The sequence below is a fragment of the Trichosurus vulpecula genome, chromosome 7, assembly GCF_011100635.1.
Source record: "Trichosurus vulpecula isolate mTriVul1 chromosome 7, mTriVul1.pri, whole genome shotgun sequence".
Classification (NCBI taxonomy): Eukaryota; Metazoa; Chordata; class Mammalia; order Diprotodontia; family Phalangeridae; genus Trichosurus; species Trichosurus vulpecula.
In genome coordinates this window covers 227,510,402-227,535,101 of record NC_050579.1, presented here as the reverse complement: position 1 = coordinate 227,535,101, position 24,700 = coordinate 227,510,402, and the positions used below count along the sequence as shown (strand labels likewise).

General features: G+C 39.6%; 1 protein-coding gene across 1 annotated transcript in view; it reads right to left on the bottom strand.

The window, feature by feature from the left end:
- Positions 1-24,700, bottom strand: part of ELOVL5 (ELOVL fatty acid elongase 5) — an 89,559-nt gene that overhangs the window by 12,261 nt on the left and 52,598 nt on the right. Inside the window, exons 2-4 of the mRNA XM_036767848.1 lie at positions 17,041-17,106; positions 14,680-14,867; positions 1,078-1,155 (exon numbers count right to left, since the gene is read on the bottom strand). Of these exons, the coding sequence (XP_036623743.1) occupies positions 1,078-1,155; positions 14,680-14,867; positions 17,041-17,098 (324 nt within the window). The 5' untranslated portion in view covers positions 17,099-17,106. The remainder of the gene's footprint in view (positions 1-1,077; positions 1,156-14,679; positions 14,868-17,040; positions 17,107-24,700) is intronic.

Sequence of the window (24,700 nt, the reverse complement as noted above, 5' to 3'; positions counted from 1 at the left end):
TCACATTCTATCTTATGTCATAAGGTTATTTCCACTTGTCTTATCCTTACTAAGAGTATAAGCTCCTTGAGGGCAGGTGCTGGATCTCATTCACCTTTATGTCCCTTCCCATAACTCTCTTTAGGTAGCAGGCACTCAACAGAGCACGCCTGTGGTTTCACGAGTGTAGGGAATTCTTCTCAGGGAAGAAATTCCCTTGGCCAATGCAGGTTGGTCCATGACTTAAGAGTCTTAGAGAGTCGCCCAGGGCACTACAGAGTTTAGGGATTTGCCAAGGATCTCACAGACCCGACTCTAAGGTCAGCTTTCTCCATCCACTAGGAAAACAAATTAACGTGGAAATCAATCCATCAGTCAGCATTTATTAAACAACCATTCTGTGCCAAGCATGGCACTAGGCCTCTGGAGATAAACAGAAGTGAATCAGTCCCTCCACAGCCTCAAGGAGCACAGTATATTCTATTGGAATCTTGGCATCATTCACTCACCACATATTAATCACCCCATTCAATGTCAATTTAGTCCAAAAGCATTTAGTGAGTGCTTACAGGGCAGCTAGTTGGTGCAGTGAATAGAGTGCCAGGCCTGGATTTGGGAAGACCAGAGTTCAAATTTGACCTCAGACACTTGTGTGACCCTGGGTGAGTCACTTCACCCCTGTTTGCCTCAGTATCCTCAGCTGTAAAATGAGCTGAAGAAGGAAATGGCAAATCACTCTAAGTACCTTTGCCAAGAAAACCCCGAATGGGGTCATGAGAGTTGGACATGACTTAAACAACAAAAAAAAAGACTTATAAGTGCTTAAGTCTGGGGGTACAAACGAAAATAAGAAAATGGCCCCCGTCCCAAAGGTGCTCACATTCTAAAGAGGAGACAATTAAAAAAATGTACCCACAAAATATTTACAAAGTTAATGGAGGTAATCTCAGAAGGAAGGCATTCGCATAGGAAGAGCAGCTGGGAAGGGTGGATGGAATAGATGGGGAAGGGCCAGGAAAGGCCTCCTGCGGAAGGTGGGATGTGAATGGAGTTCCAAAGTGTTAAAAGGCTAAAAACAAGAACAAAATTATAAATTACCTTCATATCTGCTTGTCCTCCGCTGTGAGTGTCCTGACAGAAGAAATTGTATTCTCCTTCCCATACTCCTGTTACTAACTAAAAAGAAAAAAACAACAAACGGCCCATCAGCTCATGAGTAATGATAATATTAAGAACTGACACTTTTACATAAATGCTTTAAGATTTGAAAACACTTTACAAATATGATCTCAACTGACATCCCAACAACCCTGTGAGGCAGGTGCTGGAGATGTCATTCCTAATTCATAGATGATGAAATGGAGGCTCACCAGAGACATCGCAGAAATTAGACCCCAACATGGGGGGGGATGTGCAGTTTCAGGACATGCGTCACACTGACACAGAGCCTGACTCCATCATATTCTATCTTATCTTATGGTGGTTTTTTTTTTTAACTGATCTTATCCCTACCACTCAACAGTTAACAAATATTTATTTAGTGCCTATTACTTGTGCTAGCAATACAAAGGAGGGCAAAAGACAGTCCTTACTCTCAAGGAGCTCACATTCTAAGAGGGAACCATTATGAAAACAACTATGTACGAAGAAAGATATTTACAGGATAAATTAAGAGACAGTCAACAGAAGAAAGGCCCTGGGTTTTAAAGGGGGATCAGGAAGGGGCAAGATCTTTCTCCCTTCTTTATCTCTCCCAAAATGTCCTTAACACAATAGTACACAGTGATCTGTATTTGTGATTTCACTAGCATAGGGAGAACTCCCCAGTAATGTGGCTTGGTCTGTGACTTAGAGCCTTAGAGTTACCTGGGGCACTGAGAGGTTAAGGCACTTGCCAATGGTCATATGGCCAGCAGATGTCTAAGATGATGTTTGAACGCAAGCTATTTTAGAACTTAAAATTTCAAGAGGCTACCAGGTAGCCGATTTTTGCTCTCCAATCTCCCTCTGGCTTGGCATCTATGCTATAAAGGAGTAGCCAGAACTAATAACATGGTTGTATGACCAAAGATTATTATTATTTTTTTAAAGAGGCATTATGGTTTCCATGGAGGAATATAGAACTGAGAGTCAGAAGATATGAATTCTTGACCCAGTTCTTCCCCTAACTAGCTTGGGTCCTTTATTTAACTTCTCTAGGTCTCATGAGGTTTCCTCCACTATAAAAAAGAGTTGGACTAGATGTTAGGGCTAATATTTTAGTAGTGTTGGTGGCAGTGGTAGCAGTAGTAATGACAGCTAGCATTTATATAGTGTTTATGGCTTGTAAAGCACTTTATTATTTCAATTGATCCTCACAACCACCTAGGAAGGTAGGAGACCCATTTTATAGATGGGTAAAGGTAGAGAGGAAGACAGAGTTGCTCAGTCACACAGGGTTAAGTGTCTGAGGTTGAACTTAAACTCAGGTCTTCCTGACAGGTTTCACTGTTGTTATTCACTGGGCCTACCTAGATGCCTCTAGGTTCTGTGATAAACCAGAAATGGAGATAAACTGAATACAAGGCTGGGCAGCTAGGTGGCAAAGGAGTCAGGAAGACTCACCTTCCTGAGTTCAAATCCAGCCTCAGACACCTACTAGCTGTATGACCTTGAGCAAGTCACTTCACCCTGTTTGCCTCAGTTTCCTAAAAGGCAAACACTCTAGTATCTTTGCAAGGAAAACCCTAAATGGGGTCACAAAGAATGGGACATGACTGAAACAACCCACAACAATGAGAAGAATACAAGCTATACAGAATAGGATTTGGAAGGTTTGCTTGCATGGTACATCAATTTTACTAGAAACAAGTTAAAATCCTTAGTGGGACTTCAAAAGGAAAAAAAAAACAGTCAAGTGGGAGAGTAAAAGGATGTCCTCTGATAGAGGAAGGTAATCAGGACAACTGTATACCTGAAGGTAAAAACCAAATGTGAATCTCTTCCCAAAGGGGTGGCTGGATGTCCTTAGGAGGACAAAGTTCTTTGTTCTCCAAGGTACAGCCGCAGCAGCTACCAAGTGAGAGATTGTCCAGTAGAGGTCGGAGGAAGAAGATGAAAGCTCTTATCAGGGGTGACCGAAGTCTTTGTTTTCAGACCTGAAAACTACAATAAAGAGGCCTCTTTTCTTCCTAAGGATTTAACCCAAGATGTAACCAGGGAACTTTTCAAGGCCTGTCAAAACAGATGAAGACTCCCAATTTCTGGTGATACTGCTGGAAAGAAAGCGCTTCCAGATCTTGGGCCAGAAACTCAAGACCATAGTATGGGCTGCGTTTTCCTCTCTGCTGCTCATTGAAAGCAAAGGATACTGAGCAGAAAACTACTTTAGGAAGTCAGCAGCTAAGAAGGTGGTGTGTGAGAATGGGAAGTTTGATCCCTGGACAACAGCTGCAAATTTAGGGATGGATGACAGGTAGTCCAACAAAGGCTGGTAAGAATGTGCTCACTTGATGTGTCTTGCAAACCCAATCAGAAAGAGCTAAAATAAAAATAAAAAAGCTGGGAGATAATACTAATTTTTATATGGTATTTACCATATGCCAGGCACTGAGCTAGGTGCTTTATAATCGTTATCTTATTTGATCCTCACAACAACCCTGGGAGGTGGGTGCTATTATGAGTGTCCCCCCCCCCCATTTTACAGATGAAGAAACTGAGGCAAACAAAGGTCAAGTGACTTGCCCAGAGTCACACAGCTAAGAAGTATCAGAAGCTGGATTTGAACCCAAGTCTTCTACAGCTCTATCCACTGTACCACCAATTGCCACCAAGCCCCAGCAAGCTACATACCATAGAGTATATCTACAATGAAAAAGGCCACCACTATGTGAGATACCTGTAAGTTGATCAGGGACAAAATGCAAAAAAAGGGAACTGGTAATAAAATCTAAAAGCTTCAAAATGTCTATGCTCAGTTTATGCAAGAAGGCCTGAAGATGGTAATGCACGGACATATATTTTACCTCATAGGTCTCACTGAAAATTGATGGCTCTAGATAGGCATCCCTGTATTCAGAAAAAATAAGAGATGTTAAAAAAAAAAGATAGGAACATTGTCTGCTCTACTGTGGGCGAGGCAATGATAACTGAGATAGCAGAGCTGCTCAATCCTTACTTTTTTTGCTGATGACAAAAATGGCTAACAGGAAGTCCACTCCAAAAGAATTTTATTAAGCACTAATTACTATATATTACCTAAGATTAAGGGGATAGCAAGAGAGCACCTAGCTGTCCCTGATGAATTCTAACCATCTGGCCCAGCTGAACTATAGATAGATAGACGGATAGATAGATAGATAGATAGACAGACAGATAGATATCGATATAGATAGATAGATATTGATATAGCTAGATATAGATATATAGATCCTGGAGAGCAGGAGAGGCACTGCTATTCACCGAATAAAGACAAAGGACAAAAAAAGCAACAGAGCCAGCAAACTATAATATTAGCTCAAATACTACACCACCACCAGTGCTTAATGTTTGTACTTGGCCTACCCTTCCAAGTGGCTCTAGGAACTACCTATTTCCTCCAAATAAAAACTCCTATTTTCTCTGAGGCAGCCCAACGGCCTCACGTCGTTACTCCTTTGCCAATGGACAAAACAAACTATCTGGGAAGTGATTAAAACCAGCCTACATCATTGGGCAAACCAGTTAGGGAAGTTGCCACTAAGATACATGACTTCTAGCTTCTTCAAGATAGTAAATGCTTTCTTGTTTGAAAAGTTTGTTTCCAATTCCAGAATATGAACCATGGTAAATACTATTCAGTGTAAGTGTATGCATTTCTCTCTCTCTCTCTCTCTCACACACACACACACACACACACACACACACACACAGATCTACCGCTGGAAAAAGGCCTTTGGAGGTCATCTAGTTCAATTCCTTCATTTTTAACAAGTGTAGAAACTAAAGCCTGGAGGACTTTAAGAGATTTGCCCAAGGTCACATCTCTAGGTCGCTAGATGCCTTAGTTTCCCTTCCAGGGAAGGGTGGAGAGACAACCTCTGATAGGCAGGTTTTCCTGATCACCTTGGACTTGACTTTCTCAGATAACCTGGATTTTACTTATTCGTGCACACATGGTAGAATGTAAACTACTTGAGGGCAGGCAGGGTGTTTTGGAGTTTTATACCAGGTGTTAGTTGAATGAGTGGATTAAGCAAGGGAGGAGGCAGTGGAGGATGAAGCTAGGTGACTCAGCGGGCCTGGGATCGGGAAGACCTTAGTTCAAATTCAGCCTCAGACACTTACTGGCTGTGTGACCCTGGCAAGTCACTTAACCTGTTTGCCTTAATCCACTGGAGAAAGAAATGGCAAATCACTCCACTATCTTTCCTAAAAAAAAAAAAAACAAACAAAACAAAACAAAACAGACAAACAAAAAAAAACCACCAGGACCATATGGTTCACAAGATCAGGAAAAGTTGGGCAGGACTCAACAACAACAAAAACCACCACCACAGCGGAAGCAGGCAGCAGCAGAGTTGGGAGGATTACTGAAGTAAAAGAAATGACCTTCAGGCACTGTAAGTGTCCTCATAGGAATGAGGTGGCCCAAATTCAGACTGTCCTTTTAGTTTCTTTACAGTGAATATAAATACAGCCTCCTTCCTTCGCAGGGTGGGTGGTCTGGATGCAGTGGCATAATTTCTCACCTTCCTTAGAACCCCTCCGACCACACACAAAACGTGGGGGGATCCTATAGCTTTGGTTTTTCAGGGAATAAGGCTGAAGCACTGCTGTGCTCCCAAAGCAGGTTGGAACAGCCTCCCCATTACATTTATATTGTTTCCCAGGGTTGCAGAATTGATTCCAAAAACAAACAAACAAACAAATAAATAAATAAAGCTAGGGATTGTTATTTACTCTGTTCCTTCCAATGAACCAAGATTATTTTCAGCCATATGTCAATAGGTACCAATCTTGTCAGAGTAAAGCCTGTTTTAATTGGTACTAGTGGATGTGATGAGCCTATAATTAAACCTGGCATACATTTCTTCTCTTCTGATGTGTCAAATTAAATTGCCAATGACGGTGTGGTGCATCCTGGTGCTTAGAGGACAAGTACTGCACCCCTGACAACAGCTGGCCTGTAACCAGTCTGACAAACAGAATTGAACCTTGCTGTTCAAACATCTGCTACAGTGAGATGTGGGCACTTTAAAGCTAACATTTCATTTCTCCACAAATGAAGTCATTAGGTATTTGGGTATTCACTCTGTCTTAAGATTCTTTGCTTGGAATCTGGACAAATCAAATGGATTTTTCAAGCTTGAGAGCTACAGGCATTTTAAAAAAAATACACAGAACTTCTTGGAATGCTACCAAAAGCAAAAGCCAAAAAACAAAAAAACATCTTCAGAAGCAAGGTCATTTTAAGAATTCAGAGTGACCGAGGGGGACAAACACAGTAGGGTAGGACAAAGTCTTTCAGTCCCATCACCACTGCTACCAAGGACTGAATGAGTAGGCAGGCTCTTGTCTGCGGCCTCTGCATTCCAGAGATGTACGCTGTAAGGATGACGAGGCAGGACCTCTTCAAGAGAACCATGAGTGAGAAGCAGAAATATGGTAACACAAATACAGAGCTGACAAACTACTCGGTATTGTTTCTTTCCATGACTCCTAGGAGTACACAGTTAGAAGGGGTCTTAGCTAGTCCAACCCCACTCCCATTTTACAGATGAGGGAGTCAAGATGTAGGAAGGGGAAGTGATTTGCAAAGCAATAAGAAAGGCCATTAATGGCAGGCCTAGAAAGGTAACCCAAGTCATTTGACTCCCTGGTCTCTAGGTAACCCTGAAACTCAGACCCTCATCACTCTGGCTTGTCTAGACAGCTCTAGAGTTAGCTTTAGTGGTTTTTTTATAAAACATGCCCTTACAAACAACTTTACCCATGCTGCCCAATGCCAGCAGAAGTACCAGTGGCCAGTACCTTCAGGAGAAATTTTATTTGGGGTTGCTTATCAGTCCTCTAAAGTAAAACTAACTTGGGTGGTGTCACTGAAGAGCAAGTCCAGGTGGAGTGTGAGGTTTTGAATTACAACTGTAACTTATGCAAGGCATACAAGGATGCCCATTAATGTCCTTTCACACCAGTGGCCCAAGGCAGTATTTGTTTTCTGTTACCAGGAATCCCTTTGAGCCATAATTGAAAGTGATTTCAGCTAAGTCACAAGACCTGGTTTTGTATGTCTGAGAAGCCCTTAGAACCAGGCACAGAGAAACAAGAAGTCTTCTAGGCCCAACCTGAATCAGGTATGTGTGGCATTTTGATACCTAACCAAAGTCAGGTTGCAATACTTGGGTCTTTGAGGGCCTCCTACTTTCCTGAGTTTGTTTACCACTCGTGAACAGTTCTCTTTAGGGCTTCCTTGTCTATTGAAGGTGTGAAGTGGTAGTTACTACAGTTACTGTTAATACATTGCTCTGCAAAAAAACAGAGGAACTCTATCCACCTATTCCCTCTTGTCTCTCAAAGTAACATGGATAAACCAGTGATTGAGAAGAATCCTGTCTACCTACTTCTCACATCTTTCAAAGTAACAGATAAGTAAGTGACTGAGTTTTGGAGATGATCTTCGATCTCAACACATTGATATCAATAAACATTTAGTAGATGCCAAAACACAGAGGATGCAAAAAAGATACAAAAATAGGGAAAAGACAGCGCTTGCTATCAGGAAGCTTGTAATCTAATGGGGGAGACAACAAATGCCAACAAACATGTACAAAGTAAGTTACATTCAGGATAACTAGGAAATAATTAACAGAGAAAAAATGCTAAAAGAAGGACTGTAAAAGACAGGATTTTAGTTAGGATTTAAAGGAAGCCAAGGAAGTCAGTGAGTGAGCTGAGGAGGGAGAACATCTGGGCACGGGGGACAGCCACAGAAAATGCTCAGAGTGGAGAGATGACTGTCTTGTTTGTAGAACAGCCAGGAGGCCAGGGTCACTGGACTGGTGAGTACTTGACAGGGAAGAAGGTGTAAGAAGATTGGAAAGGTAGTAGGAATAGAGACAGAGGATTTAAAATTGTGAAATACGTGTATTTAGTTGCTGACCGTCTTCTTTCTGATAGGAAGAAACTTTTCTCCTTACTCAAACTCAGGAGCTCAATGCACTCACTTCCCCTTTATCTTTCCTACTTTTCTGCCAAAAATCTCTTAACAAAGAACCTGGGGGTGGAGAACTCCAACTTCATTAATCACAATGAGATATTTTAAAAAAAGCTAAGGCTGAATGAACTTGTTGGCCTTTCAAGGTAAAGGAAGGACAGAAAATTAGGGACATGGGTTGGTACTATAAGGGACAAGAGGAATCATAGATTTAGGGCCAGAAGGCACCTTAGAGGCCTTCATTTTTACAGAGTAATCTGAGGCCCAAAAGATGTTAAGTGATTTGCATATTTACTGAATGATAGTCAGAATTCAAACTCAAATGCTCTGACTTCAAATCCAGTACTTTTCCCACAGGACCACACTATCTCTGGGGAGCCTTTACTAGACATATTACCATCTCCTGACCTTTAAAACCTTTCTGTACCCTCCGTTTCTACACCCGTTAAGTGGGAAATAAGAGTTAGTCAATAAGCATAATAATTACATTTTTGAAAATGCAATTGAAAAAAACAACAACCCAGAGTTAGTGTGCTGTGGTCAGAGTGATGAAATTTGGAGTTAGAGGACCTGAATTGTAATCCTAGCTGTGTCACTATTTCTCTGTGGGACCTTAGGTGAGTTCACCCTCTCCTTCTGTGGGGTTCAGTTCTTTTCCTATAAAAGGATGGGGTTGGACTAGGTAATCTTTAAGGTCCCTTCAACTTCTAAATCTATGTTCCTAGAAAGGGACCACCAGGACCCACCCAAATCGTGAACAAGAAATCTCTCTATAACACATGCAACTCACAGTCATGCAGTCCCTGCAACCAGTAAGAGTGGGAGAGGCCCAAATATATGCCTTTCAGTGAATTGGGAGAACAAAGGGAACTGTGCTGAACCCTGTATAATTGGTACATACATGTTTCTGCCACAGCAAAATAACTTAAAAATGCTTAAAAATCTGAATTTCCTCAAATTGCTGCTGCTATTTTAAGAACACCAAAAGGGAAGGCCAGAAAACCGACAAGTCAATTTAGAGAGCGGTGAGCTTCCCAAGCCACTGCTGTTCATTTCTATCATGATACCTTTCAAAACGTGCAATAAAAAGGATGGCCTGTCAGCTTGGTGTAAGAGAGCTTTTGTGCAAGTACTAATGGGATGCTATTAATATCCCTGTAAGTCCTCGAGAATTCAGAGAACACAGATAGAATTGACTGGCCAATGAGCCCATTAAATATGTATACCATCAAATGTTCCAATTACTTTCTTGCTTTACAATAAACAAAATCACTTCACAAATCTTCAAAAAAAAAAGCTACAAAAGAATGTCATTTGAGATATATATATATATATATATATATATATATGTGTGTGTGTGTGTGTGTGTGTGTATACACACACACACACACACACACACATATGCTCAGACCTTTCCATTTAAAATAGTAGCATTTGTGATTTTTTTTGACATTTTGAGAGGTGAAACATCATATTTTTTTTCTGGAAAAAATACAAACCCCATTTGTTTGGCAATTACAGCCCTCACATCCTCTACCTTCTAGCCAAACTGTCTTATACTTGCTGTTTCTCATGCAAATACTTCCATTCCTACTTTCGTGCCTGACTCCCCACCCAACATATCTGTAATGTTCTTTCTAGCTTCTACTCATAAGCAGTTAAGGATCATCTCAGGTCCATTCCCTTCAAGAGAGGTTTTCCTAATTCCCCTACTTCATAGTGCCTCCTAAAGTAATTCTGTATTTATCAATCTGGGACAACCCCCCTCCCATCCCTCTCCACCCCCCACCCAGGAAACGTAAGCTCCTTAGCCCCAGTGGAAAATAATTAAGAGAATGGAAGCTTTTTGAGGACAGGAGCTGTCCCAGCTGTAATTGTATCTGCAGAATTTGGCACAAAGAAGGCACATGATGCTATTTAACAATTACTTGACATCTAAGAGTAAGAGAACACACATACTTTGGTGCTTTTAATTCATGAATTGTTTGGAACAACAGTTCCAGATAAGATAAAAATGGGGTTCAGGTATTTGTGTTTATGTGTGTTTTCCCCTCCTGGCCGCTCCATATATACTCTTGGTAGAATAATTCAGTTCAGAAACAGTAAGGGGGAAATGGGTACAGAGGAACCTCTTGCAGATTATATTGTATCTTAACCTGAAATTCTAATTTCCCTTCTTGGTTCAATCAATGACTGACTGACCTCAGGTTAATTCAGTTTAGATAAAATTTTAAGTTGTTTTTTTTTTTTAATCAGTGCAAATGTATACTGAATCTATGCTCTGACAGGCATAGAATGAAAGATGCTCATTTTTTTTCTCCCAGGAACAGAATCTAAAATAACAGACAACATCCACCTGGAAGCAGTGGCTCTTAAGTTAAAGCAATAGATAATGAAAGGGGAGGGGCTACCATTTATTATAACTGTGTGACCAACCCACTAAAACTCTTTGGAGCTGGTTTCCTCATCCATAAAATGTTGAGGATGGATTAGGTGACCTCTAAGGTCCTTTTCTAAATTCCAAATTTACTATATCTGCCCCCGCCCCCCCCCCCAACCTCCCGCCAGTTCTTTTCCCTCTTTCTCTTAGTAATAATTGCACTGGCAAAACCACACTTAAATGATGAACCAGGCTATGGTCTACATTTTAAAATTTAATTTCATGGTCTTCAAATGTAATTTTAGTATTTTTCCCCTTATCTTACTCCCAACTCCCTTCGCTTAGTAACTAAGTCTTGGGTCTTCCAAAACCACTTTATCCTTCCTTCCTTCTTCCTTCTGTATCTCTCCCCTACACTGACTGAAAGCTGATTAACTTCAAACTCTTCAAGGCTGGTCTGGCTTCTATGTTAACATAGAATTAAGAAAACAAAAATCTTCATGACAAGCAAGAAGGCAAAACAAGTCTCCTCTGTCCTTTAATGTTCAACAGAAAAATGAAGACCTTAACCTTACGATGACTAGTATAACCTGGAAAGTGATTTGATGACTGCCAGGTCTACCCAGGATCAAGTAGAAATCAGACATCAAATTCAGCTGGCACACCAACATCAATCCTAGTCTAGGAGTATCAGTCCTTGACCTCAAATCTACTTAAGGAGAACACAGCCTACTGTATTTATTCAAGCACTTTTTCTTGTTCTGGTCCCTCTTCTCTTTTCCTGAGTGCATCCCTGATCCACCTCCGCCCCCATGCCCTATACAAAACTGAAAAAGACAATACAGTGTGGTTTTTTCACTTCAGGTAAGTCCTAACCTTCGACCCATTTTCCCAATTTTCAAAATGAAGGGTAAGAACAGCAAAGGCAAGGTAAATGGCCTTATTTGACAACAAGAAAGAAAAATACTTTCAGAAAACTGACAGTGAGAAAGTTACATTGTCCAGAGGACTCTTTCGCCAGTATGGATCACACTAGAATCTGAAGTTCCTTCTAACTCTTAAGATTCCAAGATACTTAAAGAGTTCTAAGTATTACTTAGCAGGGCACAGAAGGAAAAACCTACTTCTGGTCATATGGGCACTATAATGCCCCAGGTTCACCTACTTAGGCAGCAGTTTATACGCAACTCCCTTTGCTTTTTATAGTACTAGTATACCTGCTAAAAAGAGCATGAAATTTAAAAAACCAGCAATGACAACAACAAGGAATATATAAGCCGTATATTGTCCAGAAAGGCAATCATGATGGTGAACCAGATCCTGATAATGCTATATGAGGATCTGTGGAAGGAACCTGAGGGTTGTGAACGTAAGACTTTAACCAGTGGTTCTTAAGCTTTTTTGTATCGTGGACCTCCCTAGGCAATCTGATGAAACTTATGGATCCCTTCTCAGAATAATTTTGTTGACTAGGTTCATAACTAAAGGAAATGTTGGATTTTGGTTAGAAAATACATATTAAAAATACAAATGCATACATATTTTTTTCCCCATTCAGGGATTCCCCGAAATTTGTTCACAGACTCCATCTTGGGAGGTTCACCGATACCAGGTTAAGAACCCCTGACAGCAGAGCTTTCTCCAAGTATTTGGAGGCCAGTCATGTGGAAAAAGGATCAGACTTGTTCTTCTTGGCTTCTGGGGCCAAGACCTAGTATCAGTAGGTGAAAGTTGCAGAAACAATTTTTGGCTGATGTTAAGGAAAAACTTCCTCACATTTACAGCCACCCAAATGCAGAATGGGCTACACTGAAGATAGTGGCTTATCTCTAACCAAGGCTACAAGCAAAAGCTGGATGGATGAACACTTGTTGGGTATGTTACAAAGGGATCCTTTTTCAGGTATGGGTTGAACTAGTTGGTTTCTGGAGTCTCTTCCAACTTTGAGTTGGAGTCTCTGGAGTCTCTTGAGTCTCTTCCAACTTTATAGTAAGAAAAATGCTGGAGAGCTATAAAGTTGAGTCAAACATATTTTAACCTGCCTGTCACCTTACATTTATTATATTAATTTGTTACTGATTTAAAATTAAGATCTGAAGCCTCTTCTAAAATATACTGGCAAAATATAAAAAATGCTCAATTTATAAAAAGGAAGAGAAAAAAAATTGGAATTTTATACTAAGGAAAAAAAGTTAGTATGCCAAATACCATCATGGTTTTTCATTTCTTAATCTGGCTATGTATTTTTAAAAGTTGCAGAATGTGGTTGTACAGACAAAGAACAGAATACTATCTTTTGAATTATATAAACAAAAGTTTCCTTAAGTAGAGGGCTCTATCATCTATGAATGTAAAGGGGAAAAATAAAGCATTTACTCAAAGGAATCTGACTGTATTGTTGTTAAGTCCCTTGTATACTGATCAATGTTCTGCACACATTGCTGAGGCCAGGAAGTCCCTGAACTTCATTTCTGTGAATAGCCCCTGCCTCCAATCCTCCAACATCCATCACGGAGGCTAATTAAACTTCCTTTGTTCTAGAACAGGACAAAAAAAGGAAAAAAGGCAAAAAAGGTGAGAGCTTTACATGATATTAACAGCTCATATTAAATTACAATTTAAGGTTATATGGGATTATAACGAATACCAACAAAATGAGAGTATATAGTAAAATAAAGACACTTATCTGTCTTTTGATTTAAAATTACCTTTGTCATTTATAATACTTTAATTTAGTTGCTTGTGATTGTAAAGACAATAACTTTTTATTCACTTAGTATTTGATTAAACTTAGCTGTTTTAGTAAAGAAATCTATTCTACAAAATAATTATTTTTTTTAAAAAGAAAAGAACATCTCTATTCACAATCTAACCACACAGGTTAGACTGGCCTGTGAAAATATCTGGGAAGAATGTGATTTAATTAAACAGAATCTTTTACACTGGGACTCAGTAAGAGATCTGTCTCTATAGGAGAAGGATTTTATCTGCCCAGCTTAGATGAATTATAGAGATTGCTATTTTCCACCAGTATAAATCTTACAGCTCCAATCCTCTCCTTCAAACTCTTAACTTCAGGAATTAATATCATACTTCAATATGAAGGAGATGAAAAATGTAAATGTGATGAATGGAAGTTTTGAATACATTCTCCATTGCAAAATGGTGGTTAGAGATCAGTCTTACATAAACCTACAGAGGGCAGAGCTCTGAAGGTTCCCAAGAGGGTGGAAGACTACTTACTCTTGTCCTAGAAGTCACGAAGAGCAAACTATCTAGCCCCTGTGGCTCAGAGGCATATAGATGCATTCCATAAAACTAGGGAATGGGAGAAATAAGGTGGGTTTAGATTGTACGTGTCCTTTTCATTAAGCTATAGCACTGTCTCAGAAACAATGATGATCTGATGAGCTCTTGGTGATGTAGGAGAAATCACCAAATCTGAACTGAACTCTAGTCCATGTGTCCAGTGAATGCAAAACCTAAAACCAGGCTTTTTCCCAAGCTTTAAAAATGGGTACCAATCTTAATAGCTAAATCACAAGTTATTTACTTTTATCTGCTCAAGGTAGAGTTTGCTCACATTCACCAAACTAAAAAACACCTCCTCCCCATAATCCCTTTACATCCATAAAAAACAAACAACAACAAAAAACCCAACCCCAAATTCTCATCAAAATGAAACCAGCAAGCAACAATAACTTATTTGGTGCTTATTATTATTAATAAAATACTCAACTTCCCTCCCCCCTTTTTCTCAGGTTTGGCCCAAATATTCCCCTTGAATTCTGCTGGCATTACAAAAACTCTTGGAACAATGCTTTGTAAGATTCTAAATCCTAAAAATGTGATACGTTAATCATTAATTAACTAGCTAAAAGTTCAAACCTGTTTCCATTAAAATAATAATAAACAGTAATACTGAAAGCAAAGAACTGCTTTCATATCCCTCTTTCTGTAGGGGATGTTTATATGAAGACACCTTGGGCGTTTGGATAAAACCAGTGAAAACAGATATTTCATTAGTGGGACCCTTTCTCTCTGCTTCCTTTTCTTCATCATTTTCATGTCAGCAAAATGTAGGCAGACAGGAGGGAATGAAGAGTAACAGTTAGAAATAAAAATAAAATCTCAACCCATCTCCTACCTCATAAAACATATATAGAGACAGCAGCGTAAGTCCAAGGTTATAAACCACTAGAATGCCCCTGCAGGAGACTGGCTGTTTATTTTGCATGTACTTTGGTCCTAGCCATACGATTAATAAGTATAAGACAGAGAAGACAAAAGTAGGTATATAGTTATCCAGAAGAAACCACCCTTTTACACGGGAATCTGAAATAGAATAAAAAAAAAAGAAAAATATTTAGTGAATGGAAACAAACAGTACAGATATTAAAATAGCGGAAACATGTCAAATATTTCTTCAGAAAGGAGCATTTCTGACCAATTTTTTTAGACTGGCCCCTTTAGCAGAAGGTCATCTTAATAAAGACACAAACAAAAACAACACCTGCAGTATATTTTCCCAGGTGAATTTCCAACAAGTTTTACAGACAATAAACTTCCTCAGGATGGGTTCTGAAACATGTGGGAATGAAGATTTTATTTAAACTTGTTGCTAAGAGAAATAATTCATCCAAAACAAACATTCCTTTTCAAAGAAATTTTTTTTAAGTAAATTAAGAGAGGGCCAAATACTACATTTAAACTAGGTCTTTAGAACTGCATGTAGAGAAGGAAGACAAAACCAAGAAGTGGTAGCTTTTGGAATTCGGAAGTTGATTGTGCAGGCCTTATCTCCGTCTGTGCGGCCAACAAAGCCAAGCCCAAGAGACGAAGGGACTGCTAGGTTAATGATGTGGTTACCCTAAGGAGGTGAGGAGGAGCTATTGTGAAAATACTCAGAGAAGAAACTCCAAGAGATGTAACAGCAGCAAAATAGGTAGAATATTTAAAATGGGCAGAATTGAATGACTAAAAGCAATAGAAAAGAGGAGAAGATAGAGGCAGAGAGGGCATGGAGGCTTAATGGGAAAGGCCCTCTAGGTCCGGATACAACCTTCCGCCCGAGGTGTGGCCTTAGCCAAGTCACTTTCCCTTCTGCAGGCCTCAGTTTTCTTATCAGTTAAATGAGGATTAGATCAACTCTAAGGTGCCCTTCCAATTCTAAAATCCTATAAAGCAATGATCTAAATTGGTGAGCTGAATGTGTAGAAGAGAAGGCGATGGTGCTGTCACAATGCCATGATCAGGAAAACCAATCTTCCTTTTGAGCTGCCTTGAGATACAAAACAGTTGCTTTGTTTATTAATGATATCTGAGGTCCTTTCCTGAGTCTGGAAGCCTGGTTTAATCACTTCACAGCTATTCCTTCATTTTCTACAGCTTAAAGGAAGGCCTAATTTAAATCTGGGTACCAAATTGCAAACTGAAGGTTTTTCACCCTTAAATGAAATTGTATGTTTTCTCCTCTATTTTGATAAGGTCCCCCAAAAGGTGGCGGGTTGTGGGGGGAGCAAAGTGGATATTTAGTATGATACAACAGAAGGAATACTAGCTCTGGGTCAGAACCTGGCTTACAGTTCAGACTCTGAACTCCCTCTACTACCTACCTGTCCTTGGGTAAGTCACTTAATTGCCTTGGCATCCTCCTATGTAAAATGAGGGGGCTCGATTAGATTATCTTTGAATTCCTCCCCAGATCTAGGTCTGATCTTATTCCAAAGAAATTTTTAATAAGACTGTCATTCAAAAATCAGCAAAATGCCCTACCAATGGATACTGCTCTTCTTGTTAAAAAAAAAAAGGTGGTGGGGTTGAGATATAATGTTTATATGAGTAACTGCTGGAAAATATATTTATATGCACACCTACATATGTGCATATATAGATGTATATATATTTATATATATAGTTATATGAGTTCATGTACTCATATATACATACACACACATAGGCAAATAAAACACTAGGGACAGGAAAAAAGTAACAGGGAATAAGAGGTAACATTTAACCTTTGCAATGATCTAAAAAAGGAGGGTATTTTAAAAATTAAATGGTGAAAGAAGAAGAAAAGTAGGCAAAGTCTTCACTTAAACTCCTGGCCTGTCAGCCTCTGCCTACACGGGATTTCTACCTGGCCAGGGCATTCAGCAATATTAAAAAGAATTCACTGGATTGAACCTGGAACTTAAAATCCCAGTGGTAATGGTAAAGTTATCAAAGTTGTCAAGCCACAAACTTTGGGGGAGGGGAGGACGACTAGCCTTGATTTTTAGCTAAAGTCAGGAATTGCTGTGGCTTCCTCCCTGCTCCAACAACCATGTAATACTATATAACTTGCTAAATTATAGGGATTTCCAAAAGCTCATGACCACAGTTTCATCCAGAATACAGAAATGAGCCTGCCTTTTTCAGGCTGGAACAAGTCCTAGTATCCAAATAGTTCCTTAAACATAGCTATACAAGTGTCTCTAAGAAGGAAACAAAAATTTTAACACCTTACCTCTTGGTCCAAGCCATGTCTGCATATAACTATTAAGTGATGCATCAAAGGCTTCCATTTTTTACTCTATTAAGAGAAACAAAATAGACTTTGATTATTTTTCATTCAAAATGTCTTTTTTCCCCTAAAAGTATAACCTATTAGGAGGCCTGTAAAGCATTTATCTGAAAACAAAACAAATAAATCTCATACCTTAGTCAATTGCTCTTCAATGCATTAAAAAAAAAAAACTTAAATACAGTTCTATTGTAGATACCAAAAGGACACAATCCTGACTTCATTAAAATTGCCAGCTTCCCAAACTTTCTCAGTTCCTCAAGAACAATTTTTCCTGAAGTTGAAATCTCATTGGAGAAAGGGGGATAAGAAGAATAAGTAATTATTCAGAGCTGGAAATATGACTAGCAAGAGAACCAAAAAGAAACAAATCCAAAAAAAATGGGACTTTTGCGAAGACCAAAACTTTCTTTTTAAAATAAATTTATCTATTTACTTATCTTTGTAAGAACTTATTCACACCCTCCCTCTGCTTCCCCCACTGAACAATTACAAAAAGAATAAAACAAATATTCATGGTCCAGCAAAACAAATTCCCACACAGGCTATGTACAAAAATGTATGTCTGCATTTTAAGTCTATCACCTCTGTGCCCAGAGGTGGTGGTGGAGCTGCCTGTTCCCTCTGTAGTGCTCTCGATTTGTGGCATAGCATTACATTGATCAGAATTCTAAAGGTTTTCAAAGGCCCTTTTCCCTACAATGTTCTCATGGTGTAAATTGTTCTCCTTATTCATTCACTTTATTCTGCATCAATTTATAAAGGACTCCTCAGTTTTCCTCTTAAACTGTCCATTTTATTATTTTTAAAGTAAATCAATCTGGAACACTACTGTGCTGTAAGAAATGACGAGAAATTGGTTTTAGAAAAACATGGAAAGACTTCCATGAAATAATGCAGAGTGAAACAAGTAGAACTAAGAGGGCATTGTATACAATCACAGCAATATTGTTCAAAGTTACTGTGAATGACAAAGCTACTCTGAGTAATAGGATCATTCAGATCAACGATGAAGGACTTATAAAGGAAAATGCTATCCACCTCCAGAGAGAGAACTGCTATGTGGAAGTATATATTGTACGGTTGGTCACACACACACACACACACACGCCTTCTTTAGTGCAGGGTGGGAGCGGGGGAGACAACTTGGAACTCAAAATGCAACTAAAGAAAGGAGGGGAAGGAAGGAAGTTGGGAGGGAGGGAGGGAGGAAGAAGGAAGGAAGGAACTAAAGGAAGGAATTTTCTCTCCCACACACATACACACACAACTTCATGATTTTCTAAATATGATCAGTTTTTCAGCCTTTTGGGAACTGTTGCATTAAATAAAAAGTACTGAAAAGGCAGAACTGCCAGAAGGCAAAGATAATGGGGAGACAGCAAGAATAGATAACCTTTCTGTAACTGGCTTTGGTACTTGTCATATAGCCACCCCACTTGATTAATCTGTTCTTCACATTTTTATTTATTTATGCTTCGCCACTCTGAAAAGTATGCAGAGAATAAACAAGAATTATTTAATAAAACTCTGGGGTTCGCAATTTATACTAAACTACTAGTGTGTAAGAAAGCTGGTAAAATAAGGGTCAGCAGCCATATATATGTAAATTTTTTTTCACATGGCTTGCCTTCTCAAGGGGTAGGGGAGAGGCAAAAGGGAACAAGAGAATTTGGAATTAAAAAAATTTAAATGAATGTTAAAATAAAAAAGTATTGGGGAACTATTTTACAAAATAAATAAAAAATATATTAAGAAAAAAGTTATATACTATGGGTTTTCCTCACTCCCATGGTCTCACCCAGATACTGAGGGGGGTGGTGTGTGGAAGAGGGAAAGGGTTGGTTTATGTGTGAATTGTGATGTATTTATCATTCCTGTCTCTGTGTCCCCTTTCCTGTTTAAGGAATAAGCTGTATTAGAAGATTTGTGGTGTTATGTACAACCCCTATTTTTCAGGTCTTCTCTGTGTATAGAGATGTTGTGTGAACAGTAATTCAGAGCCAGACCAAAGGATGCTGCATTCACTGTTTTCCCTCAATCTAGTTAAATTCAGCAAGCATCCATTAAGAAGCTATTATGTGCTGTACACTTATTCTTTTGGGTTTACCCCCCCCCCCAAAAAAAAATCAAAGCCATTTAAGGAGCTTAGACTTTTATAGGAGATGAACCATTTTTGTTTGCCCTGAATCCTACCTTAATATAATCTACAACACATCCCCTTCTTTTCCCTTTCAGCTCTGACTTCCAGTGTTCTTGACTTGGGCATAGCAAACCCTGACTAACCTCGAGTGTCTGACCTGGCTTCCTGCTTGCTGTGTCTGTTTCTCCTCAGATCCTGATTGTGCTCCCAACCCTCTCTGTTTATAGGATCCTAACTTCAGGTTGCCGTTTTTTTCTGGATGACTGATTCTGGCTCCACCAAATCTTCAAGATATGTCTGTCTCCCTTGTCCTGAACTTCTGTAGTTGACTTTTTATTTATTCCAATTAAATTTCATCTCATGAGTCAGCTTTCTGGTTTAACCTGTCCATATATTTTTAGATCCTAATTTAGTTACCCAGCATGTCAGATGTAGCTCCAATGCTTTATAGCACTTGAAAATTTGCTGATTACGCTCTTTATGCCTTCAGTCAAGTCACTGGTAAAAATGTTGAACAGAAGTTCAACTTGGAGTAATGATGAAGCCTTGGAGTAATCCCTTGTGTGACCCTGGGCAAGTCACTGAACACTGCTTTGCCTCTGTTCCCTCAACTTATAAACTGAGGGCATTGGTCTGGCTAGCCTAAGTTTCCTCTGTGCTCTGAATCTAGGATTTTACTATCTCTTCAAGACAGTCCTACAGGCTGACATCAAGCCCATTTAATATCAATATTTGGTTCTAATCATTCAAAGCCACCAATTCACAACTTAACCACAGAGATGCTGCTAGAGACAATTGAATACTGTGATTTTTCTTGATCCAGAGATAATGGGAAAACACTGGAAACCAAGGAGATGTGCCCATCCATTGGAGAAGGGCTAAACAAATTATGATTTAATAGGATACTAGTGTTTGCCGTGAGAAACGAAGAAAGTGACCATTTCAAAGAAACCTTGGAAGACCTGTATGAACTGATGATACAGGTTGAAATAAGTAGAACCAGGAAAAAAAATTACACAAAACATTCACATGGTAGAAATGAACAATTTTAAAAGGCTTAGAAATGTTATCAGTGCAATGACAACCATAATTCTACAGTACCGATGATGAATTCTCCTGATGTAGAGGTGATGGGTAAATAAGAAGTCACACAGTTTTAGACATGGCCAATATGGGAATTTGCTTTCTCTCTTCTCTCTCTCTCTCTCTCTCTCTCTCTCTCTCTCTCTCTCTCTCTCTCTCCCTCCCTCACCCTCTCCCTCTCTCTCCCTCTCTCTCTCCCTCTCCCTTTCCCTCTCTCACTATGGGGGAAAGAAGTTGTGAAGGAGAAAAAATGATAAAAGTTTGATAACTAAAGTAAAATAAAAAAGAAACAAAATGTTGTGAAATTAGAGCAACCAAATTTGGTTCTGAAGAGATATGAGAATACTTCTCCCTCTCTTCTTTGAAGCGGGGTGGGGGGGGCGGCTATGGGTGCAGAATACTGCATATACTGTTGGATGCAGTTGACGTGTTTATTAATTTTGTTGACTACTTTCCCTCTTTTCTTTGTTGCAGGGGTTGGCTGTCTAGGTGAGGGAGGGGAGAGACATATTGGAAAATGAAGGTGTTGATAATTTTAAAAGGGGGAATTGTTATGCTTGTGCAAGGGAGAGGAAGCCAGGAGGAGTCAGCAGGTCCCTAGTATTCTAACTACCCCTGTGCTACCCCTCCTGCAAAAGGGCAATTCTTCCCTTTCAACACTGACATAAAGGCAAGTCATTCTCCTTCATCCTTCTTCGATAATAATCATCTACCAACCTCTCACATTCATGGGGTTTCAACAATGACCTTGGTCCATTATAGGACCTGGAACAGGAGTCAAGTCACACATGCAGCATTATGGAAATGCTGCTCAAACCCTATTGGGCGAAAAGAAAATTTGCTCCTTCTTTCAAAGTCTTAGCTCCTCAATAACTGACCCAGTTTTAGAAGGCTCACCTAGTATATTAAGACTACAACCTGAATTTCAAAAATTCAATTTATATGACTTCTCAGAAGCAGATTTATACAGTGAAAAAAATACTAGGATTTGGAATCAGATGACGCAAGTTCCAATTTCAGCTTGTGTGACTTTGGCAGGCCACTTTAACTGAAGCTAGTTCCCTCGGCTGTAAAAATAAGGAAATTTAACTACATAGCATTTAAGATCCTTTACAACTCCTAACCTATGATTCTTCAAGATAGGATGCACTTGGAGTAGAGAAGCAGTATCCTATAGGGCAAAGAGGGATGGGCTTGGCATCAGGAGAATGCTGGGTTAGACATTTGTACTCCCCTCTCATCTTGGAATTTTGGAATTCCTAGTTCCTGTCAAAGTTTAGCTCAGATTTATTGGGAGAGGGGAGACAGTGGTCAGAGAGAACGATGGTGACGTTTTTCCTTTAAGTGTCATTTAATTCCTTCAATAAACAAAGTGCCTACTATGTGCCAGGTACTGACTGTGCTAAGTTCTGTGTCAATAAAACACAGAAAAAAAAATACAAAGAATAGAAGATTCAGAAGGGGACACAGACAAGAAGGGAAGGGCTGATATTATCATGGTAAAGTTGACACATACTTTTAAAAGATCCAATAAGCTATGGTAAAGCATGACTTCATATGTAATTCTCTTTTTCTGTCCTTTGTACATGGAGATATTAAAAGTATGTTGAATGCCAAATTCTTATTTTAAAAAATATTAAAACAAAACTTCAGTTCAAATATCTCCTGTATGAAACCTTTCCAGATATTCTTAGCTACACCTCCATAAAAACTTTGTTGTTGTTGAGTCGTTTTTCAGTAGACTCTTCGTAACCCCATTTTTCGTTTTCTTGGCAGAGATACTGGAGTGGTTTGCCGTTTCCTTCTCCAGCTCATTTTACAGATGAGGAACTGAGGCAAACAGGGTTAAGTGATTTGCCCAGGGGCACACAGCTAGACAGTGTCTGAGGCTGGATTTGAACTCAGGAAGATGAGTCTTCCTGACTCCAGGCTTGGCACTCTATCTACTGCACCACATAGTTGCATATGTACCCATACACATGTGTATGGGTGTCTCCCATGAGGAAATGTAAGATCCCTGAGCTAAGGGACTTTGATTCTCATCCTTCCATCTCTAGTACCTACCATAGAGTAGGCATTTAATAAATGCTTGGGCATATTTGCTAGCTGTGGCACTTGGACAAGTGCCTCTTCTGTAAAATGGGGAGGGCTAATATCTGTCTTACCTCACAGACTTGCTGTGAGGATCAAACAAGATAAGGGATATAAAGTGCTTTTCAAATATTCAAGTGCTTTAGTCTTAGGTTTCAGAATCCAGATAATGTTGAGATATTAGTAATATTCTAGATCCTTCATAAACCACCTCACAGCTTCCTCATCAGTCTGAGAATGAAAATGAAAGGAATACGCAATTATCCTGAAATTACTAGAGCACTTGAGACATGTACTAAAGACTGTTACAGCAAGCTGTAGGCACATTCCATCTAAACGATTCAAGGGAAGAAATTCTGATTATTTCCTGCTTTGTACCTACCAAATGGGAATTGTACATTCTGTTTTATATCCCTGCCACGAAAATAACATGATTGACATCTATGTTACAGGCTAATCCTGCTTCAGTGGTGCCATGAGCCTGGCGAGCCAATGACATAATTACCATCCATGTTACTGGCTAAAATCATGCCCGTGAGTTCATGCATGCAGTGGTTACTTCCTTTCATAGTGCAATCTATCCCTGCCTTCTCATCCTATGGGATCCTTGTCCATGTCTTTCAAGGCCTCCAGAGGATTTATCAAACATACTGGCATAAGGGATGGATTAGTTCTATCATATTAAATTTTCATTATACGCAGTGGACTTTTTTATACAGGCATACTCCAACGAACATCAATTCAATAAGCATCTATCAAGCATCTACTAAGAGCAAGGAAGTGTTATTTTCCCAAGGTCACACAACTAGTGTCTGAGGTGGATCAAATCCAGTACCCCATCTACTATACCACACTACCTCTGCCTCCCAACAGCGGGCTTGGTGTGACTAGCTATTTCACCGCACTTGAAGTAACTATTCTTTCCTCTCCTCCTTTTTCTGGACAAATTCCATCAGAATGTCTGGGAAAACTGGGTTGAGGGGGAATAGTCTCGATAATATTGGTATTACTCTCAGGAGCTTGTCCTCTGCAGAATAGCTGGTTCCCAAGGTGTTATCATGTAGGTCCTGCTAACTTTCCAACAGATTTGATAACTGCCAAACCACTCCATGTTCACTGTGCCTAAGACCCTGGGGAGTGTGCAACACCACCTAATACTTAAGACTTCCCTAGGCAGACATGCAACACAGGGGGACTTCAATGCACAGGGAAAGCCTCCTCAAAATAAAAGACTCCTCTCTCTGTCTCTGTCTCTCTCTCCGTCAAAATAGTTCTCTCCAAAGATATTTTACCTGGCATTCACTCTCTCTTCCACCTTTAAAGAGGATCAGCTGTACAACTTTAGCCCAGATGCTGTTTCTCCCTTCTTCATGGGGGATTCCAGTATGGCAAAGACGCTGGTGTCCTCCTGAGGGCTTCTCGAAACAGTACTTAAGTACTAGCTTAGATCGTTGCCATCATCATTATTCAAATTGTGCCTTGGGCAACAGGCTTGAGGTTCGTGGGTTTTTGCTATATTAACACAGTATTATTTATTGTGGTGCATAGAACCATGTTGGTTGGGGGAAAAGTACCTGGATCTGGAGTCAGGAAGCCTGAATTCAATTGCTTACCTACCCTTGGTTAGTCACTAAATCTCTTTGAGCCTCCTGCTTCCTCATCTGTTAAATGAGGGGGTTGTGCTAGATGACCTTTGGGTCCCTTTTGTCTCTATGTCTATGATCCCACAAGCTGAATTTATATTGTTATGGTCTGTTATAATAAATGGATTCAACAGTAGACCAACAGGTCATACATCAAATGTTACCGTAAGTCTAAAGGAAAAAACAGAAAGGCTTAAACCACATGACCATAAAATGCAGAATGATGGAAATACTGTAATGCCAACAACACAAAATGGCAAAAAACTAGTTCTTCAAAGAGCTGGCTGATGTGGGAAAATCCATCTATCTCCTGGCATAACGTTGCTAGGTGAGTCATCTCTGTGCAGTCAAAGACACAACTGCTTTCACTCTGATCCAACATCAAACAGACCCTTGTAACATGTCTGAGGAGAGGTAATACAACAAGCCTCTTCCTTATTATTAGCTCCTTCCTTATATCCAAAATGCCCAATAAGCACAAAAGGCTCTTCCTCCCCACAAAAGACTTAGGAAAACAGATTAAGAAAGCATCCAGCAGGAGGCCTTCATATCAAATGATTCAGACACTATTCCCTACATTAGAATGACCTTAGCTTAGCCCTAGGAAGTTGAGAAAATACAACTCTGTCCCTTTATCACTGGA